Here is a 17048-nt window from a genome sequence, read left to right on the forward strand (position 1 = left end):
ACTACCTGGAGTACATTATTGAGAAAGATTTGAGTTTATATCGAGGGTCAGTGGACAAAAAGGCTATGATTCACTAGCAATGTCTGACAAGGCCAAAGGATGGAGGACAAGTGTACATGAATGCATATGACAACATACCAGAATAATACTCTAGTGACTGAATTATTATATACCAAATGTATGATAGCATTGGACTGTTAGTAAATTAAAAATTTAAATTTATCATATCACTTTAAATTGGCTGCTGAGCGATATTAACATGACAGATGATTAAGATGGAGGACAAAAGGGCTCTCTATCTGGCTACAATTTATTTAACATTTTTAATAAATGACCTGCCGGCATGGTGAGCATGCTTTTCAAATCTGTGGAATACTGAGAGAGATAAGCTGGATGATAGAATCGGGATTCAAAATGATCTTGATAATGAAGAAAAATGGTTCAGAAACCAATATTTATTCCACAAATATTTACCAAGATCCTATTTTGTGCCAGGTCGTGGCACAAAATGCAATGGTGAGCAAAAATGGACAGAGTTCCTGATCTCATGGAACTTACAGTGTGGAGGGTGATCAATAAGATAATCACACAAAAATGTAAAACGTGGCACAATGTGAAGTTAAACGGTGCAATGAGAGCACATGAATATCCATGTAAGGGCTTCCTGGGAAAGTGATGCTTGAGAGGAAATCAAGTGATGCTTGAGAGGAAATCTAACGGATGAATAGGTGCTAACCAGGTAGGTGGGAGAGTGGCAGGGTAATGAAAGGGCCTTCTAGGGAGAGAAACAGCAAAATGGTACAAAATAAGATTGGACAAGTAGGTATGGGCCAAACACTCAAGACCTGCAGGCCACTCAAAGATTCTGAACTTTATCCTATGAGTAATTGGAAGCCACTAAAGGGTTTAAAATGTGGGGGTGTCCGGGTCATATCTGTGTTTTGAAATGGTCACTCTGGCTGTTCCATGGGGAGTGGGTAAGGGTTGAGATGCTGAAGCACATGTTGATGCAGGGAGACCATGCAGGAGGCTATAGCAACAGTCAAGGAGAAAGATGGTGATAGTTATAGGTGATCAAAATCCAAAGACAAGTCATTAGTGGGATATGGGTACTAAAAAAATGAATGCGATTCAAGCAACATTAATATATACAGAGGGTTTAAGTCAATGGTCTAACTATGGTCCAAAATGTTTTGATTACATCTAGATTATTTTGTTCAGTTCAGAGAACCCCAATTTGATAATCTCAGAGGAGTCCAAAGAAAGGTGATTAGGACTATGCCAGGACCAGACATGGCAAAGTGGACTTGAGGCTAGAGAAGTGACAGAGTGAAGGAGAAAATGGAACAACCCAAAAGGGATACTAAAAAATTTCAAGGGATATTCTGTGAAACAGTGATGATTCAACTTACTGTTCTGGAAGGATAACTAGGATCAGTGGGGAGAAGTAGGGAAGCCAATATCGGTTTAATATAAGGAATACTTCCATGGTTGGAGTTGCCCAATAATGGAATGGACTGCCATGTGTTACTCAGAGGCTGCTTCCCTGGTAAGAGTGTCTAGAGTGTACTGAAGAAACGCTGGGATAAATCATCTCTATAGCCTCTTCAAACTTTCTAAGATTCTCTGATTCCTTCAAAGTGTGATCTCTTTTTGGAAACCTTATTCCTAATATTACTATAAATATCCCTACCACTACCACCATTTCTTTCTACTATTTAATGAAAATACATATGCCAGGGTCTGTGCAAAACTTTTTACATATACTATCTAATTTAACCCTTCCTGTACCCTATGAACTATGGAGCAATATACAATCTCTATTTTTAAAATAACTTATTCAAGGTTTAGAGATGTTAAATCATTTTTCACAAGGATAAAACCCCAGTATTTTGATTCCAGAGACCATGATTTTAAAATCTACCGTACCAACTTCTAAAACCACTTATTCTGTTATGCCAATCAACTGCATACTAAGATCAACATTTTAAGCAATTTTTAAGCCTTAAAATAGCAAAGTATATTAAACTCCATATTTCCATGAGAAAATATAATGTGTCAGTCAGAACAAGGCTAGGCAATAATGCTTGGTGTGCTTGGTAACAAACAATCCCCCAAATCTCAGTGGCTTGAAAAGAACAAAGGTTTATTCTTTGTTCATGCTAAATGTCATAATGGATCAGCAGGGGGACTCTGTTTATTATAGTCATTCAGGGACCCAGGCTGATAGAACAGTCAGCATCTTGAATATTGCTGGTCACGGTGCCAGAGGAAAACAAACTCTGGAGTATTTCATACCGACAATTAAATGCTTGTCAAGTAATAACATAGCGCATTGTTGCTCACAATTCATTGGCCAGAAGTAGTTGGACTAGCTGCCTCCACCTAACAAGAAGGGGACCTGGAAATGCAATCCAACCATTGCTTGGAATATGGAGAGCTGGGGATATTGGGAAACAGTACTAATGACCCTTGCAGACAATAAAGCATAAGGAAGCCAGCAAACATACAAACAAATTTTGTTCATACAATTCAGAATTTCTAACAGAAAGTTTGAGAATACTGACTACTTCATTATATTAGCTTGTTTACTTACCCCAAGTTGAGAGTATTATTACATTAGAAGAGGGATAATGTACAAAACATGCTGAATTCTGGTAAAAGTCTTCATTGTATATGTAACATATTATGATGCTAACCATAATCATGTCTGAGATTCAAGCCCTGGGTCTACCATATTAGTGTATTATTTGCACTTGGGTTAGATATAAGGGTTAGATCAAAAATGTTAACAATTTACTCGCTTACAAGTTTATCATACCTGATTACTGTAAGTCATCACTGATAGACCAAAAGAAGAGAAAAAACAACCCACGCCCTACATTAGGTTTTGTATATTATGACATTAGAAGAGAAACCATTTAAATGCATCACAGAAATTTTATTCTGAAGATTCTTGACAATGCTAGTCCATCATTGTCAATTTAACTAAAAGTATTTATTCAAATCCCAATTTTATTTACATAAAAACACAAGTTTTACTTTCTGATAAATATTTGTAATAATATAAAGTAAAACAAGCAATTCATCTTATTTCTCACTATGACTCAGAGTACTCAATTCAAATTTGAAATACTTTTATCCACTATCTGTGGGAGAATTCAGCAGTTATATTCATAAATACTCCATGATCTCAAGTACAAAACTAAAAACCTACAATGAAAATATGAAGACAAATCAGTGGCATCTATAAAGCATTTCATTGGAAACGGCTGTTAGAAGATAATTTCTGGTTGTGATTTAAATGCCCAAAGAAAAAGTACAAGTGTGCTTAAAACATAATTAAAATTTGTATTACAAATGCAAACCGATTTAAAAAGCCAATGATATTTCCTGTAAGGTCATTGCTGTTGTATTTTAGATGGTACCTTTTTCTAGTTTGAGAGCTACATATTTTAATACAGGAAAGCCCAAAATATTTTTAAGGTCAGACTGGAAATATGTTGATGATTTAAAAATGTAAGCCAAGTGCTTTATTATATTATACTATCAGAGTGTTATTGTAGTTTAAAAATATCATTAAATCAGCACAAACCCACACTTATCATTTCCTGCACATTTTTCACACCGACCTGCCTTCTGACTATGAGTAATCTGTTAATCTGCTCTTTGCCTTACAATCTGTCAAAGTGACAGATTCATTCCTTCCCTAATACATAATATCTTCATTTACTGTATGCTTTGCTGCAACTTTCTTTTTTGCTGGCATTGAAATTTGGAAAATCACAAGGAAATTTAGAGAATGTCACATGGATGGTTGTTCTTTTTTGTTTCCCATTTCTTCCACTATTCTAGCAGGAGAGACTAAAACTTTTCTGGATTCATAATGTGAATTAATAGTGTTTCCAAAGTGAAGGCAATTTCAGGCTTCAAAAAAAGTGTTGTTAAAGAGGTTGGAAGAGGACACATGGTAGAAACAAAGCAAATGCATCCTTCATCAAGTCAAAACACTGACCATAATAGAATTTTCTTTCAATGCCAGTGGTCAATGAAAATATTTTCACCCCCAACCCAGCCCCTAGGTATAAAGTGAAAGATATCATTCATTCAGCAACAAAAAACAAACAAACAAAAAGATAGGATTTCAGTCAGCATAACCTCCACTGTTTAAGTGAAAACCACATTGTGATTTTATTTAAGCTGAGACCTTCATTTTATCATGATGTTGACTGACCTCAGGCCAGGTCACAACTCAGGTTTCATTCTGATGATATAAATGGCTCTAAAGCTTAAAAATACTTCACTATTTAATTAACAGAAAATATTATGCTCTTACTTCCATTCTTGCTTTGGTTCAGTTGCTTATTGGTCTACTGGTTCTGCAAATAAAGAGAATTAAGGACTTTGGAAAATACGAGGTGTCCTAGTTTGCTAATGCTGCAGAATGCAAAACACCAGAGATGGATAGGCTTTTATAAAACGGGGGTTTATTTCGCTACACAGTCACAGTCTTAAGGCCACAAAACGTCCAGGGTAACACATCAGCAATCGGGTACCCTCACCGGAGGATGGCCAATGGCGTCCGGAAAACCTCTGCTAGCTAGGAAGGCAGCTGGCGTCTGCTCCAAAGCTCCGGCCTCAAAACGGCTTTCTCCCAGGACGTTCCTCTCTAGCAAGCTTGCTCCTCTTCACAACATCACTCCCAGCTGCACTCCGTTCCCTCTCTTTGAGTCAGCTCATTTATATAGCTCCACTGATCAAGGCCCACCCTGAATGGGCGGGGCCATGCCTCCATGGGAACATCTCATCAGAATCATTACACACAGCTGGGTGGGGCAACATTCCAAGCAAATCCAACCAGCACAAAACTTCTGCCCCACAAAACTACAAAGATAATGGCATTTGGGAGACACAATACATTCAAACCGGCACACGAGGGTATATAAAAAACTAGTTAATTTGCTTTCATCTTAAATAAGAAATAATGGAATACATTATGTATGAATCACCATTTGGCTTCACCTGTTACTGATCCAAGTATCCTTCCAATAATGCAAAGGTCACTACTATTGATGACCTCAAAAGTCAAATGCACAGAAATTGTTCATTGCAAAATATGAAAAGTTGCTTTCTAAGCCATCTTGTTTCAGCATAAAATTTAACTATTTTCCACCCATACACCCAACACCCAACAGCATTTTCTTGTCCTGTGCAACAAATTGCATCTGATTTGTTTTAATGGATGGCAAGGGAGCTAAAGGCTTTTAAAAATCAATGGACAAGAAAGAGTCAATAGAACAATAATGTTAGTGTTAATTCAATCAAATCAACTGAAAGTTGTTTGCTTTCCGTTTCTCCTTCAAGTCATTTTAAACAGGCTGGACAGTTGACTTGTATGGTACTTATTAAACTGAGTAGGTTTTTACGCAGGAATGAACAGCATAGTATGAAGCTGTGGACTCTGATGAAAAATTATGTGCTTTAACTTTAATCAATTTCAAAATGTAATGTTTTTCGTTAACAAGAAAAACAAAGGAATTACAGGAGAGAAGTAAGCAAATGTTAACAAAACCAGAGAGCCCGATTAAGAGGTGAGTGGGTACTGGTGTGAAAAGGCTGCGATTTCTCCTGTGCTAGAACATTACACACATGCACTCCCTTCGGCACCTTTCCTGAAGCATTAACTTTGCGTGCCAGAATGACACTCTGTTGTTGACTTGCCTGCACTGGAAGGCCATCTGCTCACTGAACGCACGTTAAAAGTCATCTCCCTGGTGCTTTGCGCAGAGTAGGTGCTTCAAAAATACTCATCGACTACTGCTGTGGGCAACCTCATCTCGTGCTGTAGTGGTTCCTTGTTTAAATAATAAGGAAGCTATTCTGAGTTAGCTTACAAAATGAATGATGAGACGGTGAGTCCGTGGATGTGACTGGCTATGGCCATTTGAAAATAATTACGTTCTCCCATTTCTTAGGTTCATGTCATTATCCTGGACCTCAGCTGGCATTACTCCCTTCCCCAAGACAGAAGAGAGGTGAAGATTATAAGCTAGAATCCATATTTCAACTTTTTAAATTTCTTATTACTTTAGAAGGGGAAGCTGAATCTTTTAATTAAAAGCCGAAACTGTAAAACATTAGAATGGTAAGTAATTGCCTTGGTAATTACCTTCTTTACACTGGGCTGTGGGGCCAAAGGCAATCTCGGGAGCCCCATACTCTGCTGGTTAAAAATGTTAAGATTCTTCAGGAGTCCATCATTTCAAATATAGAAGATTTTGGGGACTGAGGGGAGAAAATACAATCTGTTTTTCTGACACTCTTATGGAAATGGGTTTCATGAGTCACTTTGTAATTTTGGAAAACATGACAGTAATGAAAATATTATTTCCTGGCCTTAATGGCTTAAGATTCCATCATAGATTATGCCAGAAAAAGTAGAGACCCAGGTTTAAGTGCTAAGTCCCAGTGGCCCAAGTGAGAGCTGGTCAGAGAGGAGGCAGACATCTCAATGGAGGAAGCTGGAGAGTGGGGTCAGCTGATGCTCAGGCAGGTGGATCATGAAATGAACAAGTGGAGAGAGTGAAGAAAAAGAAATGCTGGTCAGATAGGCAGGGAAGAGAACCAATTCCTCTAGTGTGAGGACTAGTTAGGGCCTGGGACAGAGTGATTGGAACAAGTATTTAATCTGAGCAAACTTGCTGGGGTAGAACAAACAGAATCATGATTGAAAGTGGACTGGGCAGATCAACAAGTCCCAAGAGCACAGGAGGAAGGTTAAATGGTGGGTAGCGGACTACTAGCTGTCTGGGTCTGCCCATTCACATTGTACTCTTGGTAAAAACACCCCTTGGAGCCAATGGAAGAGTACCCCTGGAGTTGTACAAGGCATGGCACTGGGTTCAGAGCAGTCAAGAGTAGAAAAGCAGGATGATTCTCAAGGGTTTTGTGTTGGTCTAGGGTTGCTACCAAAGTGTCCCTTTAACTAGGATTTTCTCTGGCAAGGCTAGAGAGGCCATTTTGGGACCTGGTCTTTGCTGTGGACTGAGGAGGAAAGAGGCCCACTGGCTCCATTTTCTGGGTACCAGGGGTTTTAAAGGTTAGAGTGGGGTGGACTGAGAACCTCTCTTGGAGCAAGTTGGGCAAGGAATTGCTTGAATTTCAGAGGGCACCAGCACCACAGGCTCACAGTCTCTCATTGCACACGCACACACACACACACACACACCTTCTTTTTTCCATTTTCCTAGCCAGATGCTGTGAAGTACACCTTCTACTGCAGTAGAGTCCAAGCAGATTTCTAGCAGGTGGCATCCTGAGTCCATAAAATGGTAATGAAGAGGCAGGTAGAGAAAATTTCCAATAAGAATATGGGAAGACCACACAAGAAAACTGTCTTAATTTAAAGGTTTAAAATATGTACACACTGGAGTTTTTAGATTGTAGATATCTTCTAAGAGATCATTTAAAACTAATCTATGAAAGGGATTTATTAGAAATGGGAATAGGGTCAGACTCCAGACACCCTCAAGGGAGCAAAGTATATGAGTGCTCATTGGTTCCAGCTAGCAGTTAAATATTTAATGATGTAGCTAGTGCGGACAGATGGGGAAATTTAATTTTTGTGCAATGAGATGCAATAATTCAACACATATTTCTTGAGTATCTCATACGTGGTCCCCACACTTAATGCATAGCATTCTGGAGATGTGTATGTGTGTGAATGTGTGTGTGTGTAGACAATAAACAAACAAGAAAAATATTAGTGAGGAATACTTTGGTGAAAACAAATGAAGATAATGAAATGAAAGTGACTGGGGGCTATTTTAGGTTGGATGCTAAGAAAGGGCCTCTCTGAGGAGACGATGTTTGGGTGGAGACCTGAATGAGAGGAGGTTGCAGCTGTGTAGCCTTCTAGGCAAGAGAACTGCAGGCCCAGGGGCAATCTCATGCAGCTGTTCCTAAGGTGGGGCCTCGCCTGGAGTGTTCGAGGAAAAGAGAGAAGGTGCAGTGTTGGGTACAAAGTGAGTAAGGCTCACTGTGGTATGAAATATGGTCCACGAGGTGAACGTGCAGGGCCTTGCAAGTTAGACTAGGGCACAATTTGATCCATGGAGGAATGCCTGGATCTGATTTAGGTGTAGCAAGACCACTCTGGTTGCTAAGTGAAGAAAAGACTGCAGGGGCATGAGAAGCAGAGATGGGAAGCTGTGGCATTTGTCTAGGTGAGAGACGTTGGCAACCTGGGCTAGGATGATAGCTTGAAAATAGAAGTGATTGATGTATATTATGTTTGGAGTGAGTGCCAGTACAACTTGCTGAAGCTGGACATGTGGGTGGGGTAGAGGGAGAAACAAGAGCTTGCTCTTGGTCTTTGGCTTGAGCAAAGGGAGATGATGGTGGCGTTGTCAGAGTTGGGGAAAACTGAAGAAAGAACAGGGTTGTGGGGGGAAAATCAAGTTACATTTTGAATGCTTGGATTTGAAATATGATTAGATATCCATGTGGATACCTGTCAAAGTGACAGCTGGATAGGTGAGTCTGGAATTCAGAGGAGGAGCAGGAGATATAAATCTGAGAGTCATTAGAATACAGAAAGCATTGGAAGGTATTATTTTAAATACTGTGCATTAACAATCAGGACCATTCCACAGGTTACCATATGTGGGCTGGCAGACAGTGGAACGTGCATGGAAATTAGATTTAAACTCTGTCTAAATGAGGTTGTCTCATAAAAACACAAATGTAACCTGGTTGCTAATAAAGCAATACCATTGTCCTATTCCCAGAAAAGGAAAGGGCAATTCTCGCAAAGACACAGGAAAAAAATCTGAAATTTAACTAGTTAACATTCAGGATGAAGATCTTCATTTCTCCATGGCATCTGGGCATAACACTACTCACTCCCTCGCTTGATTCAAATGCTGATGGAGCTCCTGCTCCTGACAGTCAAGGGCTGAACACAGGGAGGAGGGAGACACCACGCCACCCTCATTGAGCTTGGAGAACAGACTGATAGGTCTTCAGCCAGGAGCTTTGAACCAGGCCTGTTCGTTCTGAAGATGGACACTGCCCTCGAAGGGCAGGTATGAACTTGTGGAAATGGAACTGTGGAATGTGAGGTACTGGTATCTTTTTTCCTGGTTAAGTCCAGCAAGAGAAATGATGAAATAAAAATGAAAGTTGAGGCCTTCAGTTTTATGAACCAATCACTTAAGATTTAATGCAAAAATCCAGATAACAGGGAACAAGAATGACACTGCATTTAGAGTAACTAAATGCTTGCTTAGTGAATAAGGAAATCCTATCATACCTTGGTCTGAAGGAGGAATATATGTTATGCTTCTCTTAAAAATCTGACTTACTTATTTCTAAATGGTCCAAATTTGAAGATGATCAAATTTGAAGTGTTTGAAGTAGAAGATGATGTGAGTTCTGTATTTAATTTTAATTATTTATATATTTTATGTCTTTAGTGTCAGGAGGAAAAAGAAGGTAAAGCAATAGAGGAGAAGCACATCGGGTTGGCTAGCTCTCTGAGTGCTGACAATTGGAGGAACAAGAAAAATGATTCCACGGTCATCAGTCCAGCGTGGTGCATGTAGGTTATGACGACAGGCCAGCTTGCCTCAGTCAGCCTGGCTGAGCCAGCGTGAACTGAGGGCAGTGGTTATTAATCATTTGTCAAAGTCTGCAGGGCTTTATCAGATAATTATAGTTATAAGTATGTGTATATCACCCAAACACGTGGCAAAGCCGCAAAGGATTCAAGCCCTAACACAATCTGCTGTGACATTTAGAAAAAAAATAGAGATAAATGATAAATCAAAAGCAAACATTTTAGGAAATCATGCCATTCCTTACTGCTTGGGCATTCTGGAATTACTTTCTATATTATTTGTTTCCATAAACATTTAGAACCTTACAGAGCCTTTGACTACATTCCCTATTCTCCCTAATTTTCCAATGAGTTGCGAAAATAGCAAGTATAATCATCACTTGAAAAAGAAAGACTGGTTTTCGACTCCATCCACATGAACAGACAACCAGAACATAATCACAGCTTATTTCACAAAACCCATTCCTGAGCAAAAAACATCTTGAGCCGTTCTGAAGACTCTAAATAAACATATAAATAGATGTGCCTAAGGGACAGCTCTAAACCCCGCACACTAATAACTGGCATTTAAAAATAAATGACTGTAGGCTGCAAAAGGCATCCATTTTGCTCCGTTTGGCAGCATGTTAAGTTTACATGTTAGGAAACATTTCTCAACATGAATGAACTGTGAAATTGTTTCCTCCTACCCCATACTCGTTTAAATTGTATTAGATTATGTTAGCCATTTCTGCACCTTGTCGTAGAGGCTGTCAGTGCCCCGAGAGGTGGTATCGGATGCTGAAGGCAAGGGCCCCAGATTCAGAGATGCTGCTTAAATATCAGTCAGTATGCTAGGAAAAAATAATGGGAGATATCACACCTATGCCTAACAATGTAAGGGAAATGGCTTTGTTGCAAATCCAGACCCTCAAGGGATTATCATGAGGTGAATCATATATACTTCAATTCCTAGATTGTAAACTTTTCAGGAAAATGGTTACTGTTGTATCCCACCCTAATCCAATGTCAAGCACTTCCCTGCGAGTGCAAGTGAAGTATTTTACTATGAGGAAAAAAAATATCAATACATGCAGTGTTTTCGCTATTTTCATCCTAGAGTCAATTCTTCAAAACCCAAATTTACCTGCTTTGTGGATTGTATACTCTCTTTCTATCTTTAATTTTAATCCTAAATACACAAAACTAACAAGGTATTATGTTGCAAAAATAAAAATCTTCCCAGAATAAAATGTAAATGAAGGACTTTGGGGATATTGGCTGTTCTGATACATTAATGAAGCTAATTGAAAAGCTGCCTCTAAATAGATACATATATAAGAATACGAGTCTATGAAATTAAAAATCTTAGGTTCTTAGGTCTGCAGAGTAGTGGCAGATATTTCACTGAAGCTAAATGTATTCATTTCACCTCCAAAATGGATACCACTGTGGTCTCCTCTCAGTGGACATCCAGGCACCCGTCTCCCCACACCGCTGCCATGTATGGAACATTCTGACTATAACCACATATCATTTAGGAAATCAAGAGACCATCTGCTTTTCATTTTGTCACAGCCTCCATATGCTGAACTTTCAATCCAGGATTCATGATACTTGCTTAACCAAAAGGGTAGATTTAGAGACTTACCTTCTTGTTCCTTATATATTTTTTCATATTAATGATCATTATCCTTTAACTTTAAAGTTCTGCATTTTGGGGTCTAAAGCATGGATATGATTTGTAAGAAATACAATAAATGCAAATCTTAAGCAGAATCACAGCTTTTGATTTTAAGTTAAATTTTGTGTATTACATGATTCAATTTATCCCATTTTTATATGATGATATATGCTGATCTCATAATTTTATCATCTTTTTTATTTATGGCCCAATAATGCTTTCCTGCCAATTCTTCAAGCTTCTGGATTTATGAACCAAAAGCCAGCCATGTATGGTTTTCTGATTAGCTATATAAAACTTTTCTAGGAAACTGGTGTATAAACTGCTGGCAAATGGGGTTGATAGCATCTTTTTTGTCCTTTAGAAAATTAGACTTTTTGTTTCAATATGTGAAAATGTAAACTAATTTTTCCTAAATGAATGACTATTTAATTGTTTATATAAAATATTGTTTATATTTATATATACAAATTAGTGAATTTTCCTTATTTTAGTTGGTGTTTAGTTAGTGAGTTTTCCTTATTTTATCTTTATGATATTCTGTCTTTGGAAATCATATTTTAAAGGGATATTTAAAATCTCATACTACTACACCTATAAATATTCATTCATTCAAAGAATATTTATGAAGTATGTTTTCTATACAGGGCAGGGAGATAAAAATAAGTAGTGTGACCTTTAAATGGTGGGACTGATTTTTCTATGTAAAGTATATAATTAGTCTCATCAAAGTCACAGAATCATAAAACTGAAAATGAATGCAGAGTGCATGGAACTCAAACCCTTTATTTTTTAGATGAAGGTGTTCATATTATTCAATGAGGTCTGGAGCGGTTGAGAGGTTTGTCTGAAATCAAATACTGAGTTAGTGGCAGAATTAGGTCCCCTTTCTCCTATCATTGCAATAGAGGGCACCACTTTCTCGCACAGCTTTCTAGCTTTCATTTGTTCACACTAGAAATCTGAATCTGTTATAATTTGGACCAACGTTGCATTTCCAGTTAACTTAAATGTTTACTCATAAATAGAAAACAAGAGTTTATGAGTTAAATCTAGATTAGCAGCCAGATTTCAAGAGCAAGAGATAACAGATTTTAACAATGTTAAAACAGCTTTTTTTTATATATGCTCAAATTATAATCTCAATTTTGAACTCCTTAGTACATCTATTTATGATAGTGATAATTCCCCCTATTAGGTAACATGAAAGAATGACCAGATCAGGTGTAAAAACCAGGAATACCTAGAAGAGATTATTAATAAAGAACATTTATTCCACCTATGTCATGAGTATTTTGGGTCCCATTAAAAATCCTGTAAACATGTAAGTGGTCTCTTGGCAGTTATGTTAGTTTTACATCACTTGGTTAGCTGTTCATTGGAAGCGGATACTTGACCCAAGAAGCTAGGCCAATCACATTCTCTCTCCTGGAAAGTAGGAATAGGGATTCAGACATTGCCTGTCAGCCTCAGCATGTACTTTGAACTGTAATATGTAAACTCAAGAGCTGTAAGACAGCCATATCCGGCCAAACGTGGACTAGGAAGCAGAGAAAGCAGGTTCTTAGAGAGCAGAAGAAAGCAAGCAGAGATGAAAGAGAGAGCAAGGATACTGCCTGGCTAAGTTGTTTATGTAATGTGCAACCAAAGAGTCTTAACTCAGACACGGTATAATAAATGCCATAACCCTGGAGCTGGAGCTACAATGCTATCTTTGGTTTTGGTCCATTCCATGGCGCAACCCACAGCTCAGGGTGAGATAATTTGACAAATATATGCATTTAGCACTATAGTAACTAAGACCCTGTGGGTGGAACCCAAGATAGACTGACTTTTCAATACATTTCTAGTGTATAATAATAAATGATGATAAAGTGATGCTGATTTATACTGATAAACTAGCTTATGTAACCAAATTTATTAGAAAGCCATATAATACTACACATAGTTCAAAACTTGCATTCAGATTTGCTTGTACCTAAGGAGTATGAAGTTTTTCTATATTAACAGAGAACTCACATGACATTTTTGAAGTAAAAATTATTTTGAAAGTATAAAATTTTGAAATTATAAACAAAGAGAATGGCCATTTGAACTCACAATAAGCCATCTTGATAAATTTCAAGGTAGAATATTATACAAAAAAGTTGTACATTGAAAACATACGACACATAAAATGTGAATAGAACAATAATGAATGTATTCAACACTTTGCGAGCGCTCGCTATATGCCAGGATTTGTGCTAAGAATTTTTCATGCATTGGTTCATTTGAGCCTCACAAACATGCTAGGAGGTAATTATTATCTATTATCCCCGCCTACGGGATATGGAATTACCTTGAGTTAAATGGATTGCTCAAAGTCCCACAGCTGGTAAGAGGTAAACTGTTTAAATCTAGGTAGCCTGTTAACCACTGCACCACAGTCTGTACAAGAAGAGATAACTGAGAAAAGAACTTTGGAAGATCTTTGGAAGTTTTGGGAAACAATTTCATTAAATTGAGAAAAATGCACATTCAATATTATCTTTTTAAAAAAAAAAAATCATTTAGCTTATTAATGATTCTTACCGGGGATTAGAAGAAGGCGGATTCATTTCTTTCTGGTAGTGACGACCCTGATTGACAGGCTGTAAGAGACAATTAAAATGTCTGTGAGGTCCTAATGCAGCACAACACTCTTTATGTATATGTTCACATACACTTTCATTACTGTAGCTTCTTCCTGAGCAACACCCCACAAGAAAGGGCTAGTTTTATTTTACAGAAGATCTAGCAAATGATAGAGAGGTCAATGATAAAACACAGGTGATTTTAATGGCCAGTCATTGGACTCGACTGCATTTATGATGCAATAAGTTCATATATTGAAGTCCTTCACTCTGTGGAATTTTTATGCTACTAATATTGGTTGGTAATTCCAGATACTGCAAAGCAAAACTAGACAACTCATGGAACTAATGCTTCATAGCAAGCATCAGCAATAACCCAGAGACTTAGAGAGATAGAAAATATATTTCTGTCTCAATTTTAGTAAGTTTCCAAAGATAGCTTCTATTATCATTAATGAAAACAACACATGTAGATCTCAGGTCAGGTGGTCATTTTCCTAAAGTGTATAATAAAACCTCAAGCATTCATCAATGAGCTAAAAATAGTGATGCTAATACTCAATGAAAATGTGAAATCTCATCCCCCCCAACCCTCTGTTAGTTTTGAGCTGCATGTACCCCAGAAAAACATTTCTTAAAGTTAATCCTTTCCTGTGGGTGTGAACCCATTACAAGTAGGAGCTTTTGGTGAGGTTACTTCAGTTAAGATGTGGTCCAGCCTGATCAGGATAGGTGTTAATCCTATTACTGAAGTCCTTTATAAGCAGTATGAAATTTAGACATGGGAGAGGAAGCCACAGGAAGCAACAAGTTGTACATCAATGGAATCCGGAAGAGAAGGGAGAGATCAGGAGAGGCCGCCATGTGTCTTGCCATGCGACAAGCTAAGGACCAAGGATGGCCAGCAGCTGGCCCAGCTGGGAAGAAAGCATTACTTTGATGACACTTTGATTTGGACTCTTTCCCAGCCTCATACCGTTAGCAAATAAATTCCCACAGGTTAATCCAACCCATTTCACGGTATTTGCTTGAGCAGTCCAGGAAATTAAAACACCCCCCACAAGAAGCCTTTAAGCTACTACTGTCTATTCCAAAACATAGCTAAACAACTACAGGCCATGGAGCCTGCCTTAAACACCTGCTTCCAATGGAACTTACTTTTTTTTTGTTGTTCTGTAAAGGGAGAAAGTTCCATTATATTTGATATAAATTCTCTTTTTGAATGTCAACTCAAGGTAGTTTTTCCATGTGGTTAACAAGCATGTAGTCTAATATGAAAATCATTTTTAACATTTACTTTTTAAGCTCTATTTATCACAAATTGGAATTTTGTACACATTTTTGAATTGCATCCAAAGGGCTTTAGTTATTTCTTTATCCAGTGGTGTTAAGGCTTCTTATCCTTAATGTGGACCCACACAGCTGACCCCAATTGAGGAAAACGGTGTAGAAGTTGTGCCTGTGTAAACAGGGCAGCTATTCCTTATTTTCCACATATTCCTTATTTGAATGTGCTCTAAAATATTAATGATGTGGGTGATGGGAATTCTTCAGAGTAAACTGTCTTCCTCTATACGTAATCTCTTGGAAGTGTTCCTTTAATTTAAATCACACAGCCCATCTAATAATCACACGCAGCCTGACTACCTGTGATGCACCATGAATTTAAATGTACTCAGATACTTGGGTAATTGAACCAATATCAATGCATCACCATTTCAGTAATAAGAAACAACAGCTGGGAAAACAGTGGAAGGAAAAACATGTCATAAGACATATTTGATCTCACTAGAGAAATAAGACTTTCAGCAATTTGCAAGTGAAATTTAGTTCTATGATTTAGGCTTTATTATTTCAAGGCAAAAAATAAATTAGCAAGCAAAGGGCCCAGTTCTCTAGACCAACTCACACTGATGCAGAAATACTCCCAATTATAAATTCATTGGTATTCATCCAGTATTTCAGGCCTCTAGTGAAAGGACCTCACCTATTTATTTTCAGAGGCATTTCCATAATTCTCTAAGCATCACATACCTGATATTCAGCCAAATTTCCATATTCTTTATTTTATACCATTACTTCCATTTACACTTGTCCCCCACCCCCTTTTCAAATGACTCTCTCCATCCCCTGGAGAACAGAATGGTTATACTTTTCTCTTGTCTGTGACTCAGCAGCCACTTAATCAGACTATCCAGATGGGATCCTCTTCTGTCTTTGCTCACATTTCTATAGAACAGATTCCATGATACAAGGACTAAAAAATTAAGAATGCAATCAATAAACTAGTCACATTCATACTCGTTTTTAAGTATTAGAAAATAAAATTATAACCAATGGGAATGTTTCAAAGTAGTTAAGGACTGCTGATTTGAACAGAAAGAAAGGTGAACTGAAAACTTCAGTTAAAATAATTGTAAGGTAATGGAATTTGGTCTGAAACCCTGGCTCCTTGACTTAAGTCTTCTATTGAGCACTAACTACCAAGTTGTTACTAATTTTTTTTTTTCATTTAAAATGCCATATATAATGTCCAAATTTAATAATACATATTGTGGCAGAGCCTTCTAACTTATAAATGTAAAGGAACCCTGCTATAATGTCTCAGTTGGGAAAGAATGCAAGACTTGCTTGGGAGTGGGTATCATACAAGATTGGGTGGCTCCTGATTCCCTTTCTCTGTATCTCTCTCCCAATTTCATAATCAGACTCAGGGGCAGGAAGTGATTACAGCAATGATGCAGCTAAAAAAGCTCCTTCAAGATATTTCAGCTTCTAGAACTTTCTTTTGATGCTTTGAAAAGGTAGAGCTTTCACATGGACCTGGTCTTTTTTTGTTTTCCTCAGTCCAATCAGAATGAATGTGAAAGTACCTAATGGTTTCTAAAAGCTCTCAGGACACAGGGAAGGCCCATGTGACCAGCTGTCTGAAGCCAGATGTCACCAGGCACAAATGGGTTTGCAGCAGTAAACCTCTGGGCAACATCCTATGAAAGCACCAGCAGCAAAAAATAAATAAAATTTAATCATTTCCCCTTAATTTTGGTAATCAGTAATATCTAGAGAATACTGTAAGAAGAGGCAAAGGGATGCAACCAATATCTACAAATAACAATGACAATAATAATGATAGCAGTAACTGATATTTATTGAA

The 17048-nt window shown here is 37.8% G+C and overlaps 1 protein-coding gene across 6 annotated transcripts in view; it reads right to left on the minus strand.

Moving 5' to 3' along the window:
* The window catches only part of CFAP20DC (CFAP20 domain containing), a 263072-nt gene that overhangs the window by 42128 nt on the left and 203896 nt on the right, over nt 1-17048 (minus strand). For all 6 annotated transcript variants that reach the window (XM_037799280.1, XM_037799284.1, XM_037799274.1 and 3 more), the window contains one exon: nt 13854-13912. In XM_037799280.1, the coding sequence (XP_037655208.1) occupies nt 13854-13912 (59 nt within the window). The remainder of the gene's footprint in view (nt 1-13853; nt 13913-17048) is intronic.

This window comes from Choloepus didactylus, chromosome 1, assembly GCF_015220235.1.
Source record: "Choloepus didactylus isolate mChoDid1 chromosome 1, mChoDid1.pri, whole genome shotgun sequence".
NCBI classification, from domain to species: domain Eukaryota; kingdom Metazoa; phylum Chordata; class Mammalia; order Pilosa; family Megalonychidae; genus Choloepus; species Choloepus didactylus.